Below are 27,052 nucleotides of genomic sequence, written 5' to 3' on the forward strand. Positions count from 1 at the left end.
TCCTACAAAACCCCAAGTATATAACAACTTAAATTATGCTGGGTATTGTGCTTTATATTTAAAGCCATCCAAAAAAGCTGCGTTGACAGAGACAACCTAATTCCCGCTTAGGTAAAAACTTAACGTTAAAAAGCTCCCTGGAGACATTTTGGGTCTGACCACATTAGCTGTCCTCAAAAATGAATAATCCCTAAAAATCTCAAGTTCATAACTACTTAGATTATGCTGGGCACTGTGCTTTATATTTACAGCCCTTCCGAAAAAGCTACGTTGACAGACACAACCAAATTCCCTTTTAGCTAAAAACTGACGCTAAAGAGCTCACTGGAGATATTTTGGGTCTGGCCACATTAATGCTCATAAAAATCTCAAGTACACATCTATTTAGACTATGCTGGACATTGCGTTTGATAATTACAGCCATTCTGAGAAGCTACGTTGTCAAGCGCAGCCAAATTCACGCTTACCCAAAAAACTTAACTTTGAAAAGCTCACTGGAGACATTTTTGATCTGCGCATATTAAGAAGATGTTTAATGGCGCATTTATTTATACGTCTCTTAAAGTCGTATCAAGTCAAAAATAAAAAAAGTTAATTTGAACGAACATTAAATTAAAAAACAAGTTGTTTCAACTGAAAGTAAGAAGCAACATTAAAACTTAAAACAAACAGAAGACATTACGTATATGAGGGGGTCACCGCCTTGTTAATGTCTCGCTCGTAACGCTACAGTTGAAATTTTGTCCCAGTTATTTAAAAATGACTTCTGAATCACGAAGGTCATTTAATTCGAATGAATAGCTCTTTAAAAGTATTAAAAACTTTAGCGTAAAGAGCGAAGTATTGACGATGAGGCAACCCCCTCATCTACGAAATAATTCCTGTCCGTTTTAAGTTTTGATCTTGCTCCTTACTTTTAGTTGAAACAACATGATTTTTTATTTAATTTCTGATCGCTTTTAAATAATACTGGAAAATCCGACTTCCCTAACATGGCAAATTCCCTTCCCCAATGAAAAATTCTTCTATGGAAAGATGCTCCTACGTGACCCCCCCCCCACACACCAGAAAAATACCCGTGAAAATGTCTGTATACTTCCCAATAGTCAATACTTTATGTAAACAATGGTCAAAGATCATAACTTACAGCTCTTCCCCCGGAGACTGTGGGGGTTAAGTCATCCTTAAAGACATAGTTATTAGATTTTTAGTCTACATTGATTAAATGGCTATTCAAAATTTCGATCAAGTGATTAGGGAAAAAATGAGCGTGGGAGGGGGGCTAGCTGCCCTCCAATATTTTTGGCCACTTAAAAGGGCACTAGAACTTTATAATCAAATCAAATGAGCCCTCCACCGACATTCTACGATCGCTGGTTCGATATGATCACCCCTGAAAAAGAAAAAAACACACACTCATGATTTTTCTTCTGGCAAAAACTTTCAAATTCCACATTTTTGTACATAGGAGCTTGAAGCCTCAACAGTTTTTCTACATTACTTGATGTTTTGGGAGTGTTTCCCCCCCCCCTTTTTTCGAAAATTGAGCAAAATTTTCTTAGGCTAGTAACTTTTGATGGGTAAAATTAAACTTGATGAATTTCACCAATTTTGAACAAGCATCAAAATTGATACTTTTGATGTATCTATTGTTATCAAGATTCTGTTTCTTAAAGTTTCGGTTACTATTTAGCCGCATCACTCCTTACTTACAGCCTGTTACCAAAAAACTGTTTGATATTCTCTTCATGGGCAACGCTATTTTGAACAACTCTGATCGAAATTATACGACAATAATTATCAAAGACAAAAAAATGTATATGATATTAAACCAACAACAGTTTCAGTGACAGATAGCGCATTTTCGTCAGTATTGCCACGTTGAACGGTGAAAATAGACAATCAAAACGAATTAATTAAATTTCACAATACTTTTCGTCAGTTAAAACTCAAAACATTAGCAGTATATTGATTCGCAAAGAGAAATACATCTTCAAGGGAAAGATATACGTTTAAAAGCTGTTAGATCAAGTTTCTTTTTATTAATTTTGGCACCCGCTACTGCCAAAAGCCGCATATGGAGACATTTTTTGCCGAAAATTTTATTTCCAAATGCCCTTAGGTTTTTCAAAGATATAGGCCTATATGGTTATGCAACCAGATTCCGTTTTTACTGTCCTTGGTATTTAAACAAGCATTTGAATTACCGGTAGAAATAACCTCAGTAACAAACGAGCAAGGACGTTCTGAAATGATTGATATATGCTAATGTGCAACAGAACACAGGTGCAAATACCGCACCCCTCAGGAGGTTTCAAAATGTGGCCAGTGGCCATTAATTATATTTATCTGTAGAGTTTATTGATTTTTTGTCGGCTAAAAAAGAAAACAAAACACGCCCCACAACGAGAGAAAAAACATGATTTTTAATATGGAACAGTCCAACTGGAACAAGAAAGGAGGTCAGTTGAACACTTTGATTCAAACTCCTACTTCTTCTGTACAAAATTTTTTTTTAGACAACACTGCCTTTCTATTTACAATAAAAACGAAATAAAAATTATAGAAAAGCAGAATAACATTTTAATAAGACAGTGGAAAAGTAACAAAAAATTTTCTAAACTGATGATAATATAAGTTCAAATATTTAACTTGAGTATATATAACTTATTTTTTTAATAAATAGACTAATAATAGAGGTTATTGTTTTTTTTGTCTGCTACATATAAAGAAAACAAAACACGCCCCACAATGAGAGAAAAAACATAATTTTTAATATGGAACAGTCCAACTGGAACAAGAAAGAAGGTCAGGTGAACACTTTATTTTTTTAATAAATAAACTAATAGAGGTTATTGATTTTTTGTCAGCTACAAACAAAGAAAACAAAACACGCCCCACAATGAGAGAAAAAACATAATTTTTAATATGGAACAGTCCAACTGGAACAAGAAAGAAGGTCAGGTGAACACTTTGATTCAAACTGCTACTTCTTCTGCACAAAAGACTTCTTAGGCAACACTGTCTTGCTATTTACAATAAAAACGAAATAAAAATTATAGAAAAGCAGAATAGCATTTTAATGAGACAGTGGAAAAGTAACAAAGATTTTTTTAAATTGATGATAATATAGGTTCAAATATTTAACTTGAGCATATATAACTTATTTTTTTAATAAATAGACTAATAATAGAGGTTATTGATTTTTTGTCTGCTACAAACAAAGAAAACAAAACACGCCCCACAATGAGAGAAAAAACATGATTTTTAATATGGAACAGTCCAACTGGAACAAGAAAGGAGATCAGTTGAACACTTTGATTCAAACTGCTACTTCTTCTGTACAAAACATTTCTTAAACAAACACTGCCTTTCTATTTACAATAAAAACGAAATGAAAATTATAGAAAAGCGGAATAGCATTTTAATAAGACAGTGGAAAAGTAACAAAGGTTTTTCTATACTGATGATAATAGATGTTCAAATATTTAACTTGAGCATATATAACTTATTTTTTAATAAATAAACTAATAGAGGTTATTGATTTTTTGTCAGCTACAAACAAAGAAAACAAAACACGCCCCACAATGAGAGAAAAAACATGATTTTTAATATGGAACAGTCCAACTGGAACAAGAAAGAGGGTCAGGTGAACACTTTGATTCAAACTGCTACTTCTTCTGCACAAAAGACTTCTTAGGCAACACTGTCTTGCTATTTACAATAAAAACGAAATGAAAATTATAGAAAAGCAGAATAGCATTTTGATAAGACAGTGGAAAAGTAACAAAGGTTTTTCTATACTGATGATAATAGATGTTCAAATATTTAACTTGAGCATATATAACTTATTTTTTAATAAATAGACTAATAGAGGTTATTGATTTTTTGTCGGCTACAAACAAAGAAAACAAAACACGCCCCACAATGAGAGAAAAAACATGATTTTTAATATGGAACAGTCCAAACGGACTGTTCAGAGTGATGAATATCACTTCCTAATCCAAAAATACTTTTTAAACATATTGGTAAACAATCTTGAAAATATTTACAGGCTTCGATAAAAGTAATAAGTTGCGCTATGTCTTCCAAGTCAGTTTATTGTATTGTTTTCTATTTTAGTTGTTCTCTTTCCGGTTATGTCCAGCGTCTACTGTAAAACAGATTTTTAATGAATAGGCTGATTTCAATACATGGTTAACTCCCCTGCTATTCGAGGTCAAGGCTCCGTTTCCGACGGCAATAATTTATCCAACGAATAACATTATTTTCTTTTCGTATGTCACCCTGGATAATTGCTTTATTTTTGCTGTTTAACTTTCCTTGTTTTCTTTTCTCCATATTACTTGATCTCTTTTCTGTTATGCGTCGTAATTACCGCATAACAAGATTTTCAATAAATAAATAAATGAATACTTTCTCCTGCTATTCAATCCCGAGACATCTTTTCATACGACATTGATTTATCTAATAACTTACATACCTTGTTTCTTCATACATCAGCCAACATAATTCATTTATTTATTGTTGCTTTATTTTTCTTCTTATTTTCTTTTCCCTATTTTATTTGCTATCTTTTCTATTGTTTGGCGTACTTACTGTATAACAGGATTTTCAATAAGAAAATAGCTAAGCAAATAATTATAAATAAACAGTTAATTCTTCTGCCATTCAAGACCGAAGCTCCGTTCCAGACAACGATCATTTATACAATAACTAACATTACTTGATCCAAAAGGATCCCAATAACCCTGGAAATGAGCTATACCCTAAATGAGCTTCTTGGAACCCATAGGAATATTAGGAAGCCTACCTGTTAACTCAGCTTATTTTCCTTTTTTGGGTAAAAAATCCTAAATTTACTTCTAGCAGTGTATATTCATAAGCATGCTTGCAGAAAATAGGAGAGATCCCTCCCTTGAGATTGGATCGATGCCCCCCCCCCGTCGGGAAACTGTTCAAAACTTGCTTGAACATGAAATTTCCCTCGCTCCAATAGGTGGATCTGCATGCAACTCATCATCATAAGTCGCTTTTTTAAAACTATTGGATACAAAAATTGGTGTTAGAGAAATGTGTAGGGAATCAATCCACGGTACAAGAATGAACCATTTACCCATAGAAATTAATATGCCTGTAAGACGAAAAAGAAGTGAGGTAATAGGTATATATATATATATATATATATATATATATATATATATATATATATATATATATATATATATATATATATATATATATATATATATATATATATATATATATATATATATATCATGAAAAGAGAAATCACCAATGCTACAGCACAAACACAAAAAAAAAAAAAAAAAAAAAATTTAAAAAAGAGACAGAAGGAGAAAAGGAAGACTGTTTTCCTAAATTAGTGATTAATATAGACCAGCACTTGAATGAGGCCTTAACCCTACTCATCCATACAATCACATAGGTCAAACAGCATAGCCACACACAATCAACCATAAAGAATAATCCATGGACAGGCAGTCATGTCGTCAATAAGTATAAGTCGTCATTTACCAAACAATAGAAAAAATAATATAGAAAGTAATAGAAAGTAAAATAGAAAGTAATTGTCAAGACTAGAATATTTAGGGGAAATGAGAGAAAAATTGAAAATAATGTAATGGTAAAATAGACCAAAAAAGTTTTGGTAAAAGGTAAATCAAAAGGGGGAAAGAACTGATTCCTTCATTAATACCAATATAAATCTGTATTTGAATGAAGACCCTGTCCTTATGATAGGCTAGCACCAAGTAAAAACCACTAAAACAAAACTAAATGAACGTATATTAAACACACAAAAAGAATTTTCCATCAAGAAAAAAAAAAATTTAGATCCTTTTAGATAGTTGACGTCAATATGAGGCCCTAACAGAGAAGAGTACAAAAAAAAATCTTTTCATGGAAAATAAACAAAAGAAAAACAAACAAAAACAAATAGGCTGATCATACGAAAAAACGTAAGAGAGTATAGCATGAATTATTAAAAAAAAGAGCGTCAGATGGTATTCGAGCCCGAAACCCAGCCCCTGTGTACAGGCCTTCACCCCGGACCATGACGACGTAAACTCTTGTGTCAAGTCTGGTAAGTCACCCATCGTATGCAAAAAACCTCATTTTTATTTGATGACTCTAAGACACACACAGTAATTTACGTATGCTGGAGGGGAGAGGACCAAAATCTGAAACAGTAGAAAAACTGCAAATATTATACGGAAAACATAGGAAATTTATAGAATGAATTGTAAAAAAAAATAAGACTTCAGAAGGCTAAGGGTCTGAAGCCCTCCCCCAGAAATTAGGGCGAAGTGTAATATAGTCCCTAGTTCATCCAAGATTAATTATAAGCGTTGGCATTTCGAACAATATTGGCAACAAGTCTTTTAGAAAGCAAGGGTTACCGGACAAGAGGGTAATTTAGGGCCGTTTTTTATAGACATTCAAAAAATGTATTTTTCAAAATCTAGGAGGTCATTTTTGTTGTTACTTTGGTTTTTCACTAAAAACACCAAAACAAAATTCATAATATTAAGGGGAGGGGTCCCAAACCCCAAATCGACCCCCTTAGGTTGATCTGAGCCGTGTATAGTATTACTAATCAAAATACATAGAATTAGAAGACATCCCTATAGTGGGTAGTCACAGAAACACCGATTCGTTAAGACGAGGACTTAAGTTTGGACTAAGACAACTTCCCATCTTAGCTATACCATGACTTGCAAAGCTTTCATTTTTAGACACTGAAAATTGCTAAGAATTATTAGATGCAAACTGCACGTCAACTTTAATCTTAAACTAATTGATCTGAGTTTATGGTAATCGCCTGATAAATTTTCACAAAAAAGAAGCATGTTATAAACAGTTCAAAACTTTATATTATGATTCTATTGGGTCGGTAACAAAACGAAGATAGATGATTTTCAGCCTAGTAAGGTAGGTGTCAATTTTGAGACGAACCACTAAGTGTTCGGTGATGGATTATCAAGCAGTTAAAAAAACAGCTGTTTCACTATAGCTACGCCAATTTTCTACTTTCACTTCTAAAGAACAAGGCCTATTAACAACACTAAGGGCATTAAATAAAAATAAAAAATCCTGGATCCCTTTTTGGTCTATTCATAACTACAAAAAACTAGATTAAACCTCGGCATTTGAGCAACAGAAATGTTTTGGCACCAAAATTTTTAGAAACATTTGCTTGATAACATATTGGAAATTAACCAAAATCGGCAGTGCAGAAATACCCCTTTTTCAGGGAAAAAAGAGAAAACAGGGGGGGGGTCTCAAATTTCAATTTAAGTTAGTATTTTCTGGATTGAAAGAACGTTTCCTATCAATTCAAATCTGGGGAGACCGAAAGTGATATCAGAATTATAAAATTCCATCACTTAGTACCCCATTTCGCCATTTTTTTCGAATAAGTATTACACAATTATAATACCACAAATGGTATTCCCCTTTTGACCTCCCCTAGGGTGAAAATGGGATATTCTACACGATATAATTTTTAAATTCTGATGTCGTTTTCAGTCTACCTAGACTCGAATTAATAAGAAACCACCTTTCAATCCAGATAATATTGCAGAAATTTAGATTCGAGATCCCTCCCCTTTTTTCCCTTCTTCTCCCAGAAAAAATTGGTATTTCTGCCCGGGCAATTTTGGATATGTTACTAAGCCAATCTTTCAGAACATTTTGTTACCAACAAACATTTATGTTGCTCAAATGATGTGTCAAAACCATATTTTTACTGATCTATACCTGAAAACCACGATTTTTTAAGGTTCTGTCCACGAAGTTTTTGAGGCAGTATCATAAATTAAAACTGTTACTATATTGATCATAACAAAAGCTAAGAGCTCATATGGCACTTGTGACGAGGCGAGAAGAGCTAAGAGCCAAGAGATCATATGGTATGAGCTCTAACAAAATTCTATGAATCAATAGATTGATTTAAAAAGGAAAATAAGAGGCTTAATGCCGGTCAGGATTTAAAATAAGAGCTCTGAGTCACGATGTCCTTCTAAATATCAAAATTCATTAAGATCCGATCACCCACTCGTAAGTTATAAATACCTAATTTTTTCTAATTTCTCCTCTCCCTTTAGCCCCAGATGGTCGAATCTGGGAAAACGACTTTATCAAGTCAAATTGCAGAGCTCCCTGACACGCCTACCAATTTTAATCGTCTTAGCACGTCCAGAAGCACCAAACTCGCCAAATTACTGAACCCCTCCCCCCAACTCCCCCAAAGAGAGCGAATCCGGTACGATTCTGTCAATCACGGATCAAGGACATTTGTTTATTCTATCCACCAAGCTTCTTCCCGATTCATCCACTCCAAGTGTTTTTCCAAGATTTCCCCCTCCAACTCCCCCCAATGTCAAAAGATCTTGTTGGGATTTGAAATAAGAGCTCTGAGACATGAATTCCTTCTAAAAATAAAATTTCATTAAGGTCCGATCATCTATTCGTAAGATAAAAATACCCCAATTTTCACGTTTTCCAAGAATTCCGGTTTCCCCCTCCAACTCCCCCCAATGTCACAGGATCTGGTAGGAATGTAAAATTAGAACTTTAAATCATAAGATCCTTCTAAATATCAAATTTCATTAAGATGGTCACCCTTTCGTAAGTTACAAATACCTCAATTTTCAAAATCATCCCCCCCCCAATTCCACCAAAGAGAGCAGATCCGGTCCGGTTATGTCAGTCACGTATCTTAGACAGGTTTCTATTCTTCCCATCCAGTTTTATCCTGATCTCACCGCTTTAAGTATTTTCTAAGATTTCCGGTCCCCCCAACTGCCCCCCCCCCCAATTACGCTTGATCCGGTTGAGATTTAAAATAAGAGATTTGAGTTACGAGGTCCTTCTAAATATGAAGTTTCCTGAAGATCCGATCACTCCTTCGTAAGTTAAAAACAAGTCATTTTTTCTTATTTTTCAGAATTAACCCCCCCCCCCCAATAGATCGGATCCGCTTCAATTATGTAAATCACGTATGTAAGACTTCTGATCTTATTTTTCCCACCAAGTTTCATCCCGATCCCTCCAATCTAAGCGTTTTCCATGATTTTAGGTTCCCCATCCCAAACTTCCCCCGATGTCACCAGATCCGGTCAGGATTTAAAATAAGAGCTTTGAGACACGATATCCTTCTAAATATCAAATTTCATTGAGATCCGATCACCCGTTCATATGTTAAAAATACCTCATTTTTTCTAATTTTTCAGAATTAACCGCTCCCCCAACTACCCTAAAGAGAGCGGATCCGTTCCGGTTATGTCAATCATGTATCTAGGACTTGTGCTTATTTTTCCCACCAAGTTTCATCCCAATCCCTCCACTCTAACTGTTTTCCAAATTTTAGGTTTGCCCCTCCCAACTCCCCCCCCCCCGATGTCACCAGATCCAGTCGGTTTTAAAATAAGAGCTCTGAGACACGATATCCTTCTAAATATCAAATTTCATTGAGATCCGATCACCCGTTCGTAAGTTAAAAATACCTTATTTTTCTAATTTTTCTGAATTACCCCCCCCCCCCCAACTACCCCAAAGAGAGCGGATCCGTTCTGGTTATGTCAATCATGTATCTATGACTTGTGCTTAATATTCCCACCAAGTTTCCTCCCGATCCCTCCACTCTAAGTTTTTTCCAAGTTTTAGGTTTCCCCCTTCCAACTCCCCCCCCCCCAATGTCACCAGATCTGGTCGGGATTTAAAATAAGAGCTCTAAGACACCATATCCTTCTAAATATCAAATTTCATTGAGATCCGATCACCCGTTCGTAAGTTAAAAATACCTCATTTTTTAATTTTTCAGAATTGCCCCCCCCCCAACCACACCAAAGATAGAGGATCCGTTCCGGTTATGTCAATCATGTATCTAGGACTTATGCTTATTTTTCCCACCAAGTTTCATCCCGATCCCTCCACTCTAAGTGTTTTCCAAGATTTTAGGTTTCCCCCTCCCATATCCCCCCCAATGTCACCAGATCCGGTTGGGATTTAAAATAACATTTTTGAAACACGATATTCTTCCAAACATCAAATTTCATTAAGATCTGATCAACAGTTCGTAAATTAAAAATACTTCAATTTTTCTATTTTTCCGAATTAACCGGCCCCCCACTCCCCCCCCCCCAGATGGTCAAATTGGGAAAACGACTATTTCTAATTTAAGCTGGTCTCGTCCCTGGTACGCCTGCCAAATTTCATCGTCCTAGCTTACCTGGAAGTGCCTAAAGTAGCAAAACCGGGACCGACAGACCGACAGACAGACCGACAGAATTGGCGATTGCTATATTTCACTTAAAAAAATAGTGCCATAAAAAAAGTGCCATAAAAAAATAACTTGACGACGCTTTTAGAACCGCCACTGTTTTTCACCCACGATTCCTTTTTAAAATTTGACACCCGCTAGAAGCGAAAGCTCCTTAACAGCGTATGGAAGCCTTGTTCGTATAGAATTAAATTTTCAAATATGCTTATATTTAACCGCAAGGTTGTGTAAGTTTTCTTGTAACAAATTTAAAAAAAAAAAATGGCTTCATTCTCAATGTCCTTGGTGCTTTAAATGGACCAAGCTAAATAGAAATATGAATTGATGCATTTAGTAGCATCAATTTATGCGTCCAGTTTTATTCAGACCCTAGAATTTAAATGGGATACAACACATAGGCTATCCTATCTGCAAATATGGAAGGTCGACTAATGTCCATTGCAAGGGCTACACAAAATTAGGGTCTTAGCACGTACTTTTTGAGGCACAAAAACTCTAAATAGTCTTCAGACCCCACCTCCAGATGAAATCTCTCTGGATCTACATAGAGGTCATATTTACATTTGTTATCCAAATGGTAAGCTTTAGCGATACATCACCAGGTGAGCAAAAAAATTTTTTTTTTGAAAATTTGGGATAAAAGTTGAATCAAAAACGTTGTACAACGTCTTTTGAAATGCAAAGCCGAGTTTAACGTAAATAACGACACAAATAAGTAGAGGCAATTCTCATATGAACACAATGACAATTTAAACACAGAGTCGTCATAATGATTATTACAATATTAGTTATAGTTATAATTTAATTAAAATACTTTGTCACGATGAAAAAAAAAAATGAAATTTCATTTTAGGGACGACGTTTCTTGTAAACAAAAATAATTAGATTTCAGACACTTTTAAGATTTCAGACTTACGGATTTGTTATATTTTTTTCTCCTAGAAATATAGAAACAACTTGTAAGATTCAAGGGACTTCAAAAAGGAATTCCCCAATCTGCCACTTCGTCTACATTTGACTCATGGGGAAAAGACATGAACCCCCGACACTTGAGCAAGGGGGAGGGGGGGAATAAGAAAAACGAGAGCTGAATAAATTCAACAAATAGACCGATTCAATGATATAGGATATTTTGGGGAGAGTATTGAGTTTTCGGTGAGACCCCCTTTTCTTTACGTCTACGCTAGCCTGATTTATACACCACAAACAAAAGATTCAGAGGAATGAGCAGGGCACTGTTTTCAGCAGTAGTACACTATAGGAGCGTAATTTTCTATGAGGCAGGGGAGGCAATTGTCCTACCAAACCCTAGTTCACCCCCCCCCCAACTGAAATTTAGCGTCTTCAAAAATGTTCTAAAAAAAAGGCTTACATATAATTCAGGCATCCAAGGAGATAGATCAGTTTTCTTTAGTACACCTTGCCTTAATGGTAATACATGGCTCGTTTTTGATTTTTCACTTGGTCAAATTTCACTTGACTTGGGAAAATGCGAATCCAATTTTGCCCCCCCCCCGACCTTGTCAAAATTTCGCCCATGGTGCACAAGGGGCGTTAAACAGCTTCAAGAACGGCCCTGATATCGCCAACATAAGTACGTTCTGAGACAACCCTGGCTATATGTGGCGTTTAAAAAAAAAGAAACAAAGAAAATAATTATGAGACCAAGAAACGAGGGTGATTTCCAATTAGTTAAAAAATAGCGAAGCGAAAGGACAAAGCAGATATTTCGACAATGACAACCACCGTCCTAGGTGCTCAAAAAGTTTTGGGGTGCTCAAAAAGGTGCTAGGTGCTCAGTTGCTCAAAAAGCTAGGTGCTCAAAAGTCAAAAAAAAAGCTTGTTTTTTTTTACGTTAAGCACCGAGGACGGCAGGGCGGAGATCTACTTTATCCTTTCGCTTCACTTTTTTTAACTGATTGAAAATGACCTTAGTTTCTTAATTATTTTTATATTTTCTTCGTTTTTTATCAAACAATATTGCCAACATTTCGTGCACCTTCCTAAAATATAGTTATGACATCAACCGAACCACAGGCATTTTTGGTCATCACGGGTATCTCCGATGTAATAAGCAAAGTCCTACCTTAGCACAAACTGGCACCGAACAGAATTATTTTGAAATCCTCCCTCTTCATCAGAATCAGCTGCGCGCGCACAGTGCATCCTAATCGCAAAGGGAACCTCGTGGCCGATCAAGGGGTAGGGAGCTTCGTCCCCTCCCAGTCCAGTAGTGGACGCCCACAGTTGGTACTTGCTTGGTTCAATGTCAGGCAATTCCATATGAGATAAAGCCATGCGAATACAATCCTTAGCCGTGTCGTTGGCACCGACGGCTAAAGTTTTAACCTAAAAAGACATAGAAGACATAATTTTTTTTTCACTATTTCATATTATGTGGATAATTAACTATTAAGTTTTAAAATACTAAATTATATTTTGTGCAACTAATTTTCTTTACAGAATGTTTAATTTGAGAATGCGTAATTATCAAGTCACGTAGGGTCTGAGTAAAAAAGGCGTTTCGTTTCAGTTGAACTGAAACGACACGCATTTTTTCAGAATTTTTCGGGGGAAAGGGGAGAGGTACACAAAAAATCATACAAAACGCCTATGAAAATCATGCATTTTTTACATTTTTACGAGTCAGCAAAAAATTACTGAAGAAGGGATCAACCCCCCCCCCTTCTGAATGCGGCCTTAACTAACAGCTAAAGTTTTAAAGAGGAATTAATGCCTTATGTATTCCTCCATGTTTTGTCTCCGATCAGTCTTGTCGTCAGCACAACACAAATCATTCCCTATTACTTTATCCTTAACGTCACATTACAAATCTTTGACTCAGGGACGCACTCAGTAGCAGGGGGCCTTCTGGGCCCGGACCCCCACCCAAAACTCTAAATTTTCTTGAATTTCTTGGCGAGCCTAATTAATATTTTTAAATAGTTTTTTTTTTATTAGTGTCATCTCCCCCCGAGAATTTTACTATTACCCCTACCTAAAAAAAAAAAATTATGTGGCTTCCTTAGACTACATGTCATATTGCTTGGAATATGTTTTATCTTTTTTATTTTCTCCATCTTTAGAAAAGCCATACCCAGTATCAGGGGCTTTCACAGGGGGGAGGGTCTAAGCGCCCCAAATCCTAAATTTTCCCGGATTTCTGAGCACTTCTTATTCAAATTACCAATTGAAATTGTGTTTGATCTCTTTCATTTTCCCCATCTTTGGAATAGGTATACCCAGGATCAGGGGCTTTCACAGGGGGGAGGGTCCAAGCACCCCAAATCCTAAATTTTCCCGGATTTCTGAGCACTTCTTATTCAAATTACCAATTGAAATTGTGTTTGATCTTTTTCATTTTCCTCATCTTTGGAATAGGTATACCCAGGATCAGGGGCTTTCACAGGGGGGAGGGTCCAAGCAACCTAAATCCTAAATTTTCCCGGATTTCTGAGCACTTCTTATTCAAATTAGCAATTGAAATTGTGTTTGATCTTTTTCATTTTCCCCATCTTTGGAATAGGTATACCCAGGATCAGGGGCTTTCCCAGGGGGGAGGGTCCAGCACCCATAATCCTAAATTTTCCTGGATTTTTGAGCACTTCTTATTCAAATTATCAACTGAAATGTATTTTGTTTGTTTTAATATTGGGTTTATCCGAAAAAATTATGTTTAAGTCTCTAGCCTATCCAGGATAGGTTGCAACCTGTTTAGTGTTTGCTATCAGGAATATGCTGCTTGAACTTGTTATAAACCCATAAAGATCAAGACCCGCAATAACCTCGAGATAAAATTAAATTCAGCTCTCTTTGTTTTTGTATGTCTCCCCCCTTCCCACTAGTTAGGCAAACTATTCGTGAGGCATTTAACATTGCTTTCAACTTATTTTAACTTCCCTCTCCTAGCAATTAAATATATTATCCAATATCATTAGTTTGATTTCAAATTTTTTCAAAAGTTTTACTCAGCTATAATAAATTTAGACTATGTATTTCCAGGAAAAAAACCTATCAGGAAGAAATCCTCTTCACAGCTTTCTAGAGCATGTTCCAGAACTCAATCACCATTAATGATTATTAACTACTTGTTATTGCCTTGTCTTCATTTGAGAAGACAACAAATTAAAACCCCGCAATGCTTATACTACATAAAATTGGGCAACATAATATTTCGTTATGCATTTAGTAATAGAAATTTCTTATAATTTTTTGTTATCCGTTATCCTGTAAGAAAAGCAATAACATAAACAAAAGTTAAAATTCTCGATTAGGGTTTTTTTGCTAGCTTGAAAAGCATTTGAGCTAGATGAATATAACTTTCAGGGATGAATCCAGGGTCTAGTAGAATATACCCTGAGAAGGTTACTTCAGCTAGGTGAGCATACCCTGGGAAGGTTATTTGAGCTAGGTGAGCATTTGAGCTAGGTGAATATGATTTTAAGGGATAAATCCAGGGCCTAGTAGAACATACCCTGAGAAGGTTATTTGAGCTAGGTGAGCATTTAAGCTAGGTGAATATAACTTTCAGGGATGAATCCAGGACCTAGTAGAACATACCCTGAGAAGGTTATTTGAGCTAGGTGAGCATTTAAGCTAGGTGAATATAACTTTCAGGGATGAATCCAGGACCTAGTAGAACATACCCTGAGAAGGTTATTTGAGCTAGGTGAGCATTTAAGCTAGGTGAATATAACTTTCAGGGATGAATCCAGGACCTAGTAGAACATACCCTGAGAAGGTTATTTGAGCTAGGTGAGCATTTAAGCTAGGTGAATATAACTTTCAGGGATGAATCCAGGACCTAGTAGAACATACCCTGAGAAGGTTATTTGAGCTAGGTGAGCATTTAAGCTAGGTGAATATAACTTTCAGGGATGAATCCAGGACCTAGTAGAACATACCCTGAGAAGGTTATTTGAGCTAGGTGAGCATTTAAGCTAGGTGAATATAACTTTCAGGGATGAATCCAGGACCTAGTAGAACATACCCTGAGAAGGTTATTTGAGCTAGGTGAGTATTTAAGCTAGGTGAATATAACTTTCAGGGATGAATCCAGGACCTAGTAGAACATACCCTGAGAAGGTTATTTGAGCTAGGTGAGCATTTAAGCTAGGTGAATATAACTTTCAGGGATGAATCCAGGACCTAGTAAAACATACCCTGAGAAGGTTATTTGAGCTAGGTGAGCATTTAAGCTAGGTGAATATAACTTTCAGGGATGAATCCAGGACCTAGTAGAACATACCCTGAGAAGGTTATTTGAGCTAGGTGAGCATTTAAGCTAGGTGAATATAACTTTCAGGGATGAATCCAGGACCTAGTAGAATACACCCTGGAAAGGTATTTTGAAGTGCCTTCATGCTCTCATTCCCTTCCAAAGTCATCAACATTTGACGAACTTTTAAAATCTTTGTGTTATACACATTAATTTATAAGACAAAATCTTCTGCTAAAATGAAAACCTGCTTTGTCTCTCATAGCTTGACTCAACCGTAACATAAATGGCTTTAAATGTTAATCAATTTTTTTTTTTTTTTGAGTTTTTCAAGAATTAGAGAAAATGGAAAAGACATTGAAAACCTGAAATTAAGGTTAAATGCTTTGTCAAAAATTAGATCGGTTATGTGTGCAAAATTCCAAGCATTTAACATAAGGAAAGGATAGGGATTAGTTTGATGATATAGTTGAGGCTAGGAACACAGTTCTAGTGCTTCCATTCCTCCCGGATTTCTGTGACAGTGTTATCAGCACAATTGATAAACGTAAAACAAATTACAATCAGAAAACGAACACGCAAACTTGACAAATGTCAGGAATTACGGTTGACAGAAAGAAAAATTTCCGATATGCCCATGAGCAAACCCTGTTACACCCATTTCTGCTTTGTTGAATTTAACAAAGGGCTAGGAATGCACGCTCATGTCAGAAGTTGATTGGCCACTCAGGCGTAAAGTTGTACCTAATTTTTTATGCTTTTAAAAAGGAACAGGTGTAGTGTTCAGGCCAAGATGTAAGAAATACAAGATGCTTTATATTTATAGTTCAAGTATCAAGGACAGTGAAGATAAAATCTGATTGTTTCAATTGAATAATTGGAAACATACACAACCATATGTATATCCTTAAAATTTAAATGAAGTTAATTATTTTTTTTTAAAAATAAGGGTACTCCCATATTGGCCAGAACACACTCGAGAATTTTTCTCAGTTGAATCAGCTAAAAACTGATTTACCATTCTCTATTCGGAGACAATTAAATTAGGTTCACTGAAATAAACTATGTTTTAGCTATATTTAAGTTAAATATTTAATATATAGAGTTGATATTTTGGTTAAATAATGTTAGGTATTTAAAATAAAGCGTTATGGGATGCCTGCTTTACATAAATTGTGTTGTAATTTCCATAGTATTGTTACTAAAGTATTATATTATCATTTCTAAACACTTCTTGAGAGTATACTGGCTAATACGGAATTACCAAAATAATTAATTTGTTTAATTAATAATAAAAAATTAGTTAATTAATTCAATTATTAATGATATTCCCTCAATATGCAGTTATTCAGTTTTTGGTATTAGCAGGCCCAAGCGTTTTTGCTGCTCCGTTTTTGCGAGATTTTCAGGAAATCCCCGGAAATCCGGGAATAGTGGGAACACAGAACAGAAGGCAACTGATGAGCCAAAACTAATGAAAGAGAGAGGTGATACTAAACTCTCAGCTGCCATTCTTGGGAGACATCTGACAGTTTATAAGGAGCCACGAAATTCCTGTGTTGTTTTAAAAGCAGCTTTTTTTTGTGAATAGGCAGCGCGGAGGCAGAATGCGCCTACCACTTTTACGATAAATCACACCAGTCCAGTTTTGGTGAAGAAAAAAAGGTGCTTGTTAATTATTCAGAACACACTCAAGAATTTTGATCTGAATGTAAGATCTTAAAAAAAAAAGAAACGGTTTAATAGCCACAAAGACAAGTGACGGGTGACAGAATGCACTGGACTTAGATAATTTGGGGTATGTATTTGCGCATTAGGGGGGTGGGGGTAAAGTATAGCGGGTCTACATGCAAAATGTGGTAGCTACAATTATTCTACATATTATGAAATAAGAATTGTTTTCTCTAACTTCACGCTGTCCAAATACTTTACCCCCACCCATAATATGCAAATATATAACCCAAATTATACAAGTCCAATATATTCTGTCAAACTAAATAAGTCTTGTGGCTATGGAATATGAACCCGGTTTATAGAGATCTACAGATCAAAGTTATTGAGTGTGTTCTGAATAATTGACAAGTACCGAGAAAAAATCACTCAGTGATAATTTATTGCGCCCCTGGCATTGTGCGCCCCTAGGCCCTGGCCTAATGGGTCCATTGGTAAATCCTTGCCTGGGGGGGTGAAAAATCAGCAAAAAAAAAAAAAAAAAACTAGAAACATATGGCACCAAACAGTTTAAGAAGGTGCAGAAGATATTCATGTAAAGGGAATCAACACACTGTTAATGTTTGACAAAAAAATGTTGCCATATTGTTTTGGTGGTTTATTTTCAAGGTTCTACGTGACAACGCTGACAAAAATATGATTGCGCGCTAAAAATTTTGTAGTTTTGAAACAACCATAAGAAATGTCCAAGAAAAACGCATTTTTTCGGTGTGAAGCGACACGCCAAAAATCTTAATTTAATGTTCTTTGTACTTTAAGAAGTAAAAAAGGGAGGAGTTACCCACTTTCCGCACCTGGTGTACATCTAGGAGCGCCACGTGTCACCTGGTGTAAGTGATTTCTAAAAGATGGCGCACCCTAAAAAACAACTTAGAAATAACTAAAGATATCTTCTAAACTAAATATCTGCAGCAGTAACACATAATTATCTGCTCGTAATGATATTTCTATTAACATATCATTATTATTATTTAGCTCCAATCTACTATTTTCACTGTCTAAGCATGATTTTTCCATCAATCCACGCATTCCAAGGATCTAAATTTGAATTATCTAGAATCTAAATTATCTAAAATTTAAAACCAAGAGGTAAATGATTCTATAAGATACCAAGCAATACCTTTGGACCGACGACTTCTACACATATCATGATGGTCCGAATAAACAAGATTTTATCCAGGGGGGGGGAGTAGAACGTTTTTTTGACTTTTGATGTGTTTTTAAGCGTTTTTAAGCATTTTTGTACCCCCCCCCAAAACGAAAAATCTTGTGTACCCCCCCCCCCCACCCCCCAAAAAAAGTCCTGGATACGGCCCTGCTAATGAATATTAATTTAAAAACTTTTTCCACAAAATAATTTTTTTAAAGGAAAGTAAAGAGCTCCACTAAACTAAAAATGAGCAGAATTCAGTCAAATAATCTTCCAATCGTAAAACTATCATAAATCACCATGACTAAATAATTGAAGTCCAAAACAAACAGAAATTACAGTCAAATTCAAAACGAGCAAAAACTAACATGCATAGGGCTGACAACTCCCGTGCCTTCTCAAGATCAGAACATAAATTGCACTTAACTGAAAAAAAATGAATGTGGATTGAAATTTATTCCTTGAAGTCCTAATAATTTTGATTTGTTAACGTTAGCAAAGTGAAAAAATCTAAAATATATTTTGTTTTCAGTAAAGTGCAAATTGTATTTTTATCTTTAGAAATGAGGCTTTAAAACAGGGGTTTGGAGCAAATTTTTGTAGAATAGAATCGGAGTCGATATACAGACAATGCTGGAGTCGGAGTCCGTTATAACTTACAAAATCTGGTCAGATGAAGCTTTAAAACAGGGCTTTGGAGTCGGAATTTTTGCAAATTTTTGTAGAATAGAATCGGAGTCGATATACAGACATGCTGGAGTCGGAGTCCGTTATAACTTACAAAATCTAGTCAAATGAAGCTTTAAAACAGGGATGTAGAGTCGAAATTTTAGCAAATTGTCGCTAACTTATAACCGACTCTAAAGCCCTAGAATGTACAGATATATCGAATGCACGATCGTAATGCTAGCTGGGGCGCGTAGTTCCGCTTCTGTCGATTTTCCAAGAGATGCTACCGAAATATCCCAATCCATTTTCCGGCACTGCTGAAAATCTACAGAAAAAAAAATCACAATCTTTGTAAATGTCACTTTTGATCTAATTTTTGACAGTTCGAGGTCACTTCTATGTCAACTTCGACAAAAACTGACAACTTTGACAAAAAACAGCAAAATTCGGCTTTTCAATATATGCATCCAAGAATCTACTCCACAACGTGGTAGTTTTGTAATTTCCTTGGTGATAGTCTATTCGCAGTATTACTTACTATAAAAAAAAAAAAAAAAAATGGTGACGTTTCCTAGTGTGACTTTTCTTTTCTTTTTCCTTTGTTATACTCCGTTTTAATCCCTGTGAATTTTCAGAGATAAAAAAAAAAAAGTTTGGTGACGCTCCTTAGTGTGACTTTTCTTTTCTTTTTCCTTTGTTATACTCCGTTTTAATCCCTGTGAATTTTCAGAGATAAAAAAAAAAAAGTTTGGTGACGCTCCTTAGTGTGACTTTTCTTTTCTTTTTCCTTTGTTATACTCCGTTTTAATCCCTGTGAATTTCAGAGCGATAAAAAAAAGTTTGATGACGTTCCCTAGTGTGACTTTTATTTTCTTTTTCCTTTGTTATGCTTCGTTTTAATTCCTTTAAATTTTCGGGCAATAAAATTACGTACTTACTTACTTACTCCTCGAAAAACATGATGAAAAATGAAAGGCCCTCCTGTTGATATTTATACCTAACCCCAAGAGACACCTACCGATTCTCTACCCAAACGATGAAGTTTTAAATATTACTTGAGAAGAGAAAACACTGGCTGGACCTTGGTCTAAAGCAAGCATTTGCACTTCTCATATTTGTCCATAGGAACTTTTGGCTCAGTCATGTATTCATTCAGTCGTATATAGTAAAGACACCAACAAACTAACAATAAAAATCTAGGGGAAATATCAAAATTTTCTTCTCAAATATTTCCTGCGTTTGCATTGAGACAGCTACTATATGATTTTAGTGCATTTTCAATAAAATTTTGATCCTCTTGCTCTACATTGTCCTGCTGATCCTTTCTTCGAGAGCAGCTTAGCAGAATTTTTTTTTTGCAATTGTCTCAGAAGCATGCAAATGTTGGATACGACTCTAAGCCGTGACAGTTTAAAGTTCAAAATAAAACTACATCTTATTCAGTCATTTATAATAATAAAAATTCATAATATTGATATTGTTTTATAATAATAATATGGATGATTTTAGGATTTAATAAACTTTATAATAATAAAGGTTCATTGAGTGACTAATTGTGATATACTAATTCATTCCAACCTTCCCCTACTGTATGGATATAGCACTAGACTTTCACAAAATTTCCTTCTGTTCTCCATTTTTGTTAAAAAAAAAAACCATCATTACTTCGTTTAGGGACTTTTAAATCTTCATTTTTACCCCAAAAGTAGGCTCAAAAACTACAGTACCTCAAAAAATCCATCAACATTACTATGGATAAAAATTAACTTGAAAGAATTGCGACTAAAAAAGCGGAATGAGAACCTTCACCATTCGGATGATTTTGAGATTTTACCGCGCTATTTTATTCTTTTTTTACGGCGGCACCCATCAATTTACGGACGTAAAAAACCTCTTTAAACCCAACAAAATTGCAGCGCAAAAAAACTGCAAAAACAAGAAACCTTGCAAATTGCACTTGCTAAGGGACGATAATAAAAACCCATACAGATTCCTCAATTGTATTTAAAACAATGGCTCTAAAGCAGGCTATTAAATTCGAAAAAGGTCTAAATTCTAAATAAAGCGATAAAAGAGAACTACAATACTTAGAAAAAGCCCATAGCTTGTTGTCGAGGGGCTACGTAGTTATTTGTTTTGTGTACACGAGCGACAGGGCGCAAGGAAACCCGAGGAAATGTAAAGGGTGAGTCGTAGGGTATGGGGAGACGGATTAGCTAAAATCACCAAATACTTGAGCATTATAAAATGTAACGCTAGGCATCGATCTTTTCCCTTTTACGGTACTTAAGTGTTATAGCGACCACATTGCTAATCTTGATCTGAATAAAACTGGCTTCTCTGTTTGCATTCGGAGATAATTAGCTTAGTATCAGTGAGAAAATATATTATGCAGGTATTTTTTATTAAATATTTAATTTATTTAGGTTAGGTTACGTATTTAATATAATGCGTTCTGGATGGCCTGCTTTCCATAATTATCTGCTGTAGTTTATATAATTTTATTACTAAAGTATTAGATCTTCATCATATTTTGGTATATTTCATTAGGATTAAGCAAACTTTACTTTTTAGGTGTGGTCGCTATCACACGTAAGTAGCCCTTTTATAGTGGCAACAATAAACCGTTGCTTTCTCTTGGAGGCTATAACAGGCACATGGGGCCCACAAAAGGTACAGAAGAAAAACTCAAGTTAATAAAAATATGGGGAAGTAATGACCCTCCAAGGTGAGCAACATGTTGCTGAGTGAATAGCCCGCGATGGTAGTAAGTAGCCCCTCGCTTTAAGGATAACTTTTAGGTTTTATGGTCCTTTTGAACTATTCAATTTTACGATCAGACTGTAGCTATTTTGGACCGAAAGCACAGAATGCTAATATCAATAGATTCCTTAGTTTCAAATATACCCACTAAACGAACCAGAGCCAGAATTATGCCAGAATATAGCCAGAGCCAGAATATTTTAAATAGAATTTTCTTTCGCCAAATTCTCATGTCTTTTTCAGTAACAAAAAAAATGGAACTGCATTTAAAAAATTTCGCTCGGTAGATAGATAAGCTAAATCTCAGCTACTGCAAGATAATATTATGTTGAAATTTCAAACTATTCCATGACAAAATAAAACGCCAAATATTGCAGAGGGGACGAAAGGTATAATTTTCTATGGGACAGTGGGGGACTGTCCCTCTTGTATTTCGATTTGCCCCCATCAGAGCTCAGTTTACTTCCCCCCCAGCTGAATCTTAAGTTTCTTCACAAATCTTGTTAAAATTAAGATAAGCCTGCATAGCTCAAGCAACCACAGAAACGGATCAGTTTTCATAAGTATATACGATATTTACCTTCATGGTACTATATGGCTCATTTTTCGGTTTTCACTGTCATTTTTACTTGATTTGAGAAAATTGACTCAACTTTACCCCCTCTTCCCTACGGTTTTTGATTAAATTACACCAGTGTAGGGGACAAGCCTTAACATCTTAACATATCAATACAACATGCTCAGCATTTATTTTTTTTTATTTTTTGTTTTTTTTTTTTTGTTTTTTTTTTTTTGTTTGTTTTTTTTTTTTTTTTTTTTAAGGATAGATTTGAAGTTAATGATGTAGAAACACCCTTCAGTTTACCCTTTTTCAAGACTCAAGTTCATCCTTTTAAAGGATACACATGTTAAAGAAGTGTCAAGCTTATCCTTTAAAGGAGGATTTTAAGATAGATTTGAAGAAAGACCCATTTTATGCATCAAATTTCTCCTCTAAAACCATTTGAGCAAAAAAAATTCCACCTCATTGGAACAAAAAAAGATTAATGCAATTTTTTCACCGCAAAAGGGAATTAGAATCTTTCCATCTCATTAAATTCAATGAAGAAGACGACTATAATATATTAAGGCTTATTAGCCATGGCTGAGCGGACACAGAATATACTTAAAGAAGCCCATGATAAAATGCCACGGAATTTATTCATCTATACTCCTGAAAGGCTTTACCCTCCCAAAACAAAGTTACCGCTAAATGACAACTTAGAGAAACATTGTCATGATTTATTTCGAACAATATTATAAAATCTATTTCAAGTAAAAGCTGATACTCTAATAGTAAAAGAGTATAGATAAGTTAGAGTGGAAACTGGTCTCAACAAAACTACTAACGCCATCTAATATTAGGAGTTTCTTGGCCTTTTTTAATGTAAGAATAAAGCGAAGTTTGTATAATTAGCTTAACTGGCAAAATAAATTTAATATCGTGTCTAATTTCAGTTTCTGAGACAAACACAATGAAGAAGCTGGTATAATGCCAAATGTTAAATGATTGGTGATTTTTTGTTGACAAAAAATTTTGTTTTGTTGTCAACAAAAAATGTTTTGTTTTCAAAAAATTTGTTTTGTTGTCAACATTGTCAACAAAATTTGTTTTTGTTGACAATGTTGGTGATTTTTTGTTGACAAAAAATTTTGTTTTGTTGTCAACAAAAAATGTTTTGTTTTCAAAAAATTTGTTTTGTTGTCAACATTGTCAACAAAATTTTTTTTGTTGACAATGTTGGTGATTATTTGTGGGACACTTAACAAACAAGTTTAAAGATGACTTTTTGGAGAAGGCACTGAATGAACTTTTATTATTATAAAGTTTATTATATCCTAAAATTATCCATATTATTATAGAACTATATTAATATTATGAAGTTTATTATTATAAATAACTGAATAAGATGTAGTTTTATTTTGAACTTTAAGCTGTCACGGCTTAGAGTCGTATCCAACTTCATGCTTCTGAGAAAACTGCCAAAAAATATTTTGCTAAGCTGCTCTCGGAGGAAGGATCAGCAGGACAATGTAGAGCAAGAGGATCAAAATATGATTGAACATACATTAGGCTGCTAAACTTCCCTTTGAGTACAGCTTAGTAAACGGTTTTTGGAAGCTATTTCAAAGTTTGAAAGTGTCGGACATGACCTTCGGTGGCAGCGATGATATTCTGTCAACAGATAAGCCTGCTTTTTGCAAAGAAAAGACAGCAATTCCAAATTTCAACTTTTAAGGAAATATTCAGGTAAATTGACCAGTCAGTGAAACAGCTTTAACTCAAAACAGTGAGTATCTTCTCTTTCAAATTCTGAACAGAGGGGAGAGGGGTATCTGTCCTTTGCTGGGACAAAAGCAAACGCTTTATATAATAGGCTAATTAAGAATCCTACAAAAACTTCAGTATAAATATTAATCAATTATATTCTTTAATTAAGACTCTCATGCCACTAATCAATTTTTTAATCACTCAAAGCCTTTTTATTTTCATTCTAGAATCCTAAGTGATTACTATGTTCGTGTTCTTACTCCTTGATGTTTCGACTCTAAGCTGCACTTACTTATTTGTGTTCCTGCGTTATTTAGAACTCCTTAATGCTTCGACTCTAAGCTGCACTTATGTTTTTATTTTCATTCTAGAATCCTAAGTGATTACTATGATTGTGTTCCTGTGTTATTTAGAACTCCTTAATGCTTCGACTCTAAGCTGCACTTATGTTTTTATTTTCATTCTAGAATCCTAAGTGATTACTATGATTGTGTTCCTGTGTCATTTAGAACTCTTTAATGCTTCGATTCTAAGCTGCACTTTTTTTTCATTCTAGAATCCTAAGTGATTACTATGTTCGTGTTCTTACTCCTTGATGTTTCGACTCTAAGCTGCACTTACTTATTTGTGTTCCTGTGTTATTTAGAACTCCTTAATGCTTCGACTCTAAGCTGCACTTATGTTTTTATTTTCATTCTAGAATCCTAAGTGATTACTATGATTGTGTTCCTGTGTTATTTAGAACTCCTTAATGCTTCGACTCTAAGCTGCACTTATGTTTTTATTTTCATTCTAGAATCCTAAGTGATTACTATGATTGTGTTCCTGTGTCATTTAGAACTCTTTAATGCTTCGATTCTAAGCTGCACTTTTTTTTTCATTCTAGAATCCTAAGTGATTACTGTGTTTGTGTTCCTGTGTGATTTAGAACTCCTTAATGCTTCGACTCTAAGCTTCACTTATTTTTTTGTTTTCATTCTAGAATCCTAAGTGATTACTATGTTTGTGTTCCTGTGTTATTTAGAACTCCTTAATGGTTCGATTCTAAGCTGTACTTATATTTTCTTTTTAGCAGCCACTAGTTTACATCATGCTTTACAGAATGTAGGGATTGGGAGCTCTGCCTTCCTTCCGCAATCCTAGATGAACAAAAAAAAGACATCTACAATTACTTGAATTCTTGTTTAAATTGGTATTAAGTATTTTTTATGTAATTTCTTATTCCCCTCATCGCCTTCAAAAAATTAATGCATATGAGCTTCATATACACATATGCGAATACGCGTATGTGCTGTCAGCGCACAGAGAGGGAGGGGCGTTAGAACAATGAAAAAATTATGGCTTAATAATGCACTTTTTAATATTAACTCGGCCCCCTTAGGGAAAAACATTCCTACTCTCCTCCCTTAGCCCTGCGTGCGTCAAACGTGTTGTTCGAAGCTATACGAAAAAGTACAGTTTACGTTTTGAAAACACCACATTTAACGCGCAATTTAATTTTAACTTGGGAATTAAAAGTGCATTGTAATTTTGAGGCAAGATTTTGTCGCACATTTCTTTCAACTTAGTGTGTTCTTTCACAAACTGCCTAAAACAGGTTCTTTGGTTGATTTTGGGGGGAAAGATCCTTACCGATTACAACCTAGGACAAAAGTACTTACACATTCTACACCACTGGAATTGTCGTAGTAAACAACTTGTATTGGAATGGCTGTAGGCTCCTTTTGACGTTCTCGCTCAGTTCCTTCGTGGAGTCGGCTCCACCAGAGATCACGAGCCGCAGTGGAACTGAAATTCATAAAGAAAATATTGTAAATTAAAAATCAATTAGGCTTTGCCTAGAAAAACACCTAAAGGCTATAAATAACAGTTAAAATTAATTGATTCTTAATTGATCCCACAGTAATTTCTCAACAATTGAAAATTGTGTCAGGGGGAGCTACTAACACCCTGGGAGGTAAAGGCTCTCCCTGTTTCATGTAAAGGTCTTTAAGTCTTGAGGTCAGACACGCCCTTTAAGGGAAATAATAAAGATACCTTGATAAGGATCAGAGGTAGAAAGAGGCTCCTTCTATACGTATTAATTTATACCTCTCTGACGTTACTTATCTAGTTACCTCAAACAGCCTATTTTAGAAACTTTACAAACAACTAAACAGTTTGTTTTAGACAATTTATGAAAGAAACGAACCTTAAATTTTGTAATCCAAAATCATTTGTACAAGTTATCCATTCTTAATTATCTATTTTGAAATTTTTATTAGTGTATGGTAATTGACTATTAATGCTAATTAGTCTATGAATAATGGTAATTACCAATTGAAATCTAATGCTTCTTAGATACATTTTAGTGGAGGGCGGACAGAATTTCTGATATATTTCATATAATTCACAAGTTTTTGCAGCCATAACTGCAAGTCCCTTGAAATGTAGATGCAGATGGGAGCTTGAAACCTCCCCTTCAATAATTTTTTAAACTGTATAAATAGATTGTAAAAAAAAAAGTTAAGGAAAGTAAATAAAAAACTGATGACACCCATATAAAATCGGTCTTGTGAACTGGTTGATTAGTGAAAACTCGGGCAAAATCTGACAATTTACCCGCTTTTAGGTATTTTTGATAAAATATACTCCCACCTACCACACGCCACTAAGCTGACTTTTGAAAATTTATGTAGGTTAAAGTTTATTCAGTGACGTGGTGCCAATTCTCCAAAATGTTGGGGGGATAAAATCTAGACGGAGGCAAATGTTGTTGTTTTTCACTGAAAACCTTAAAAAAAAAGTGTATTTTTTGAAGTCTGAATGGGGAGTAAAAAAACGGGGTGTGGCGGGAAATCCAGGAGGGAAACGTCAACCTATACATTTACATACTTGAACGACAAGAGAAAGATATTTATATCA

At 35.0% G+C, this 27,052-nt stretch overlaps 1 protein-coding gene across 5 annotated transcripts in view; it reads right to left on the reverse strand.

The window, feature by feature from the left end:
• LOC136039588 (uncharacterized) overlaps positions 1-27,052 on the reverse strand; it is a 221,891-nt gene that overhangs the window by 35,372 nt on the left and 159,467 nt on the right. For all 5 annotated transcript variants that reach the window (XM_065723445.1, XM_065723443.1, XM_065723446.1 and 2 more), the window contains 2 exons: positions 25,810-25,936; positions 12,393-12,655 (listed from right to left, as the gene is read on the reverse strand). In XM_065723445.1, coding sequence (XP_065579517.1) covers positions 12,393-12,655; positions 25,810-25,936 — 390 coding nt within the window. The remainder of the gene's footprint in view (positions 1-12,392; positions 12,656-25,809; positions 25,937-27,052) is intronic.

This window comes from Artemia franciscana, chromosome 19 (assembly GCF_032884065.1).
Source record: "Artemia franciscana chromosome 19, ASM3288406v1, whole genome shotgun sequence".
In the NCBI taxonomy this organism is placed as follows: Eukaryota; Metazoa; Arthropoda; class Branchiopoda; order Anostraca; family Artemiidae; genus Artemia; species Artemia franciscana.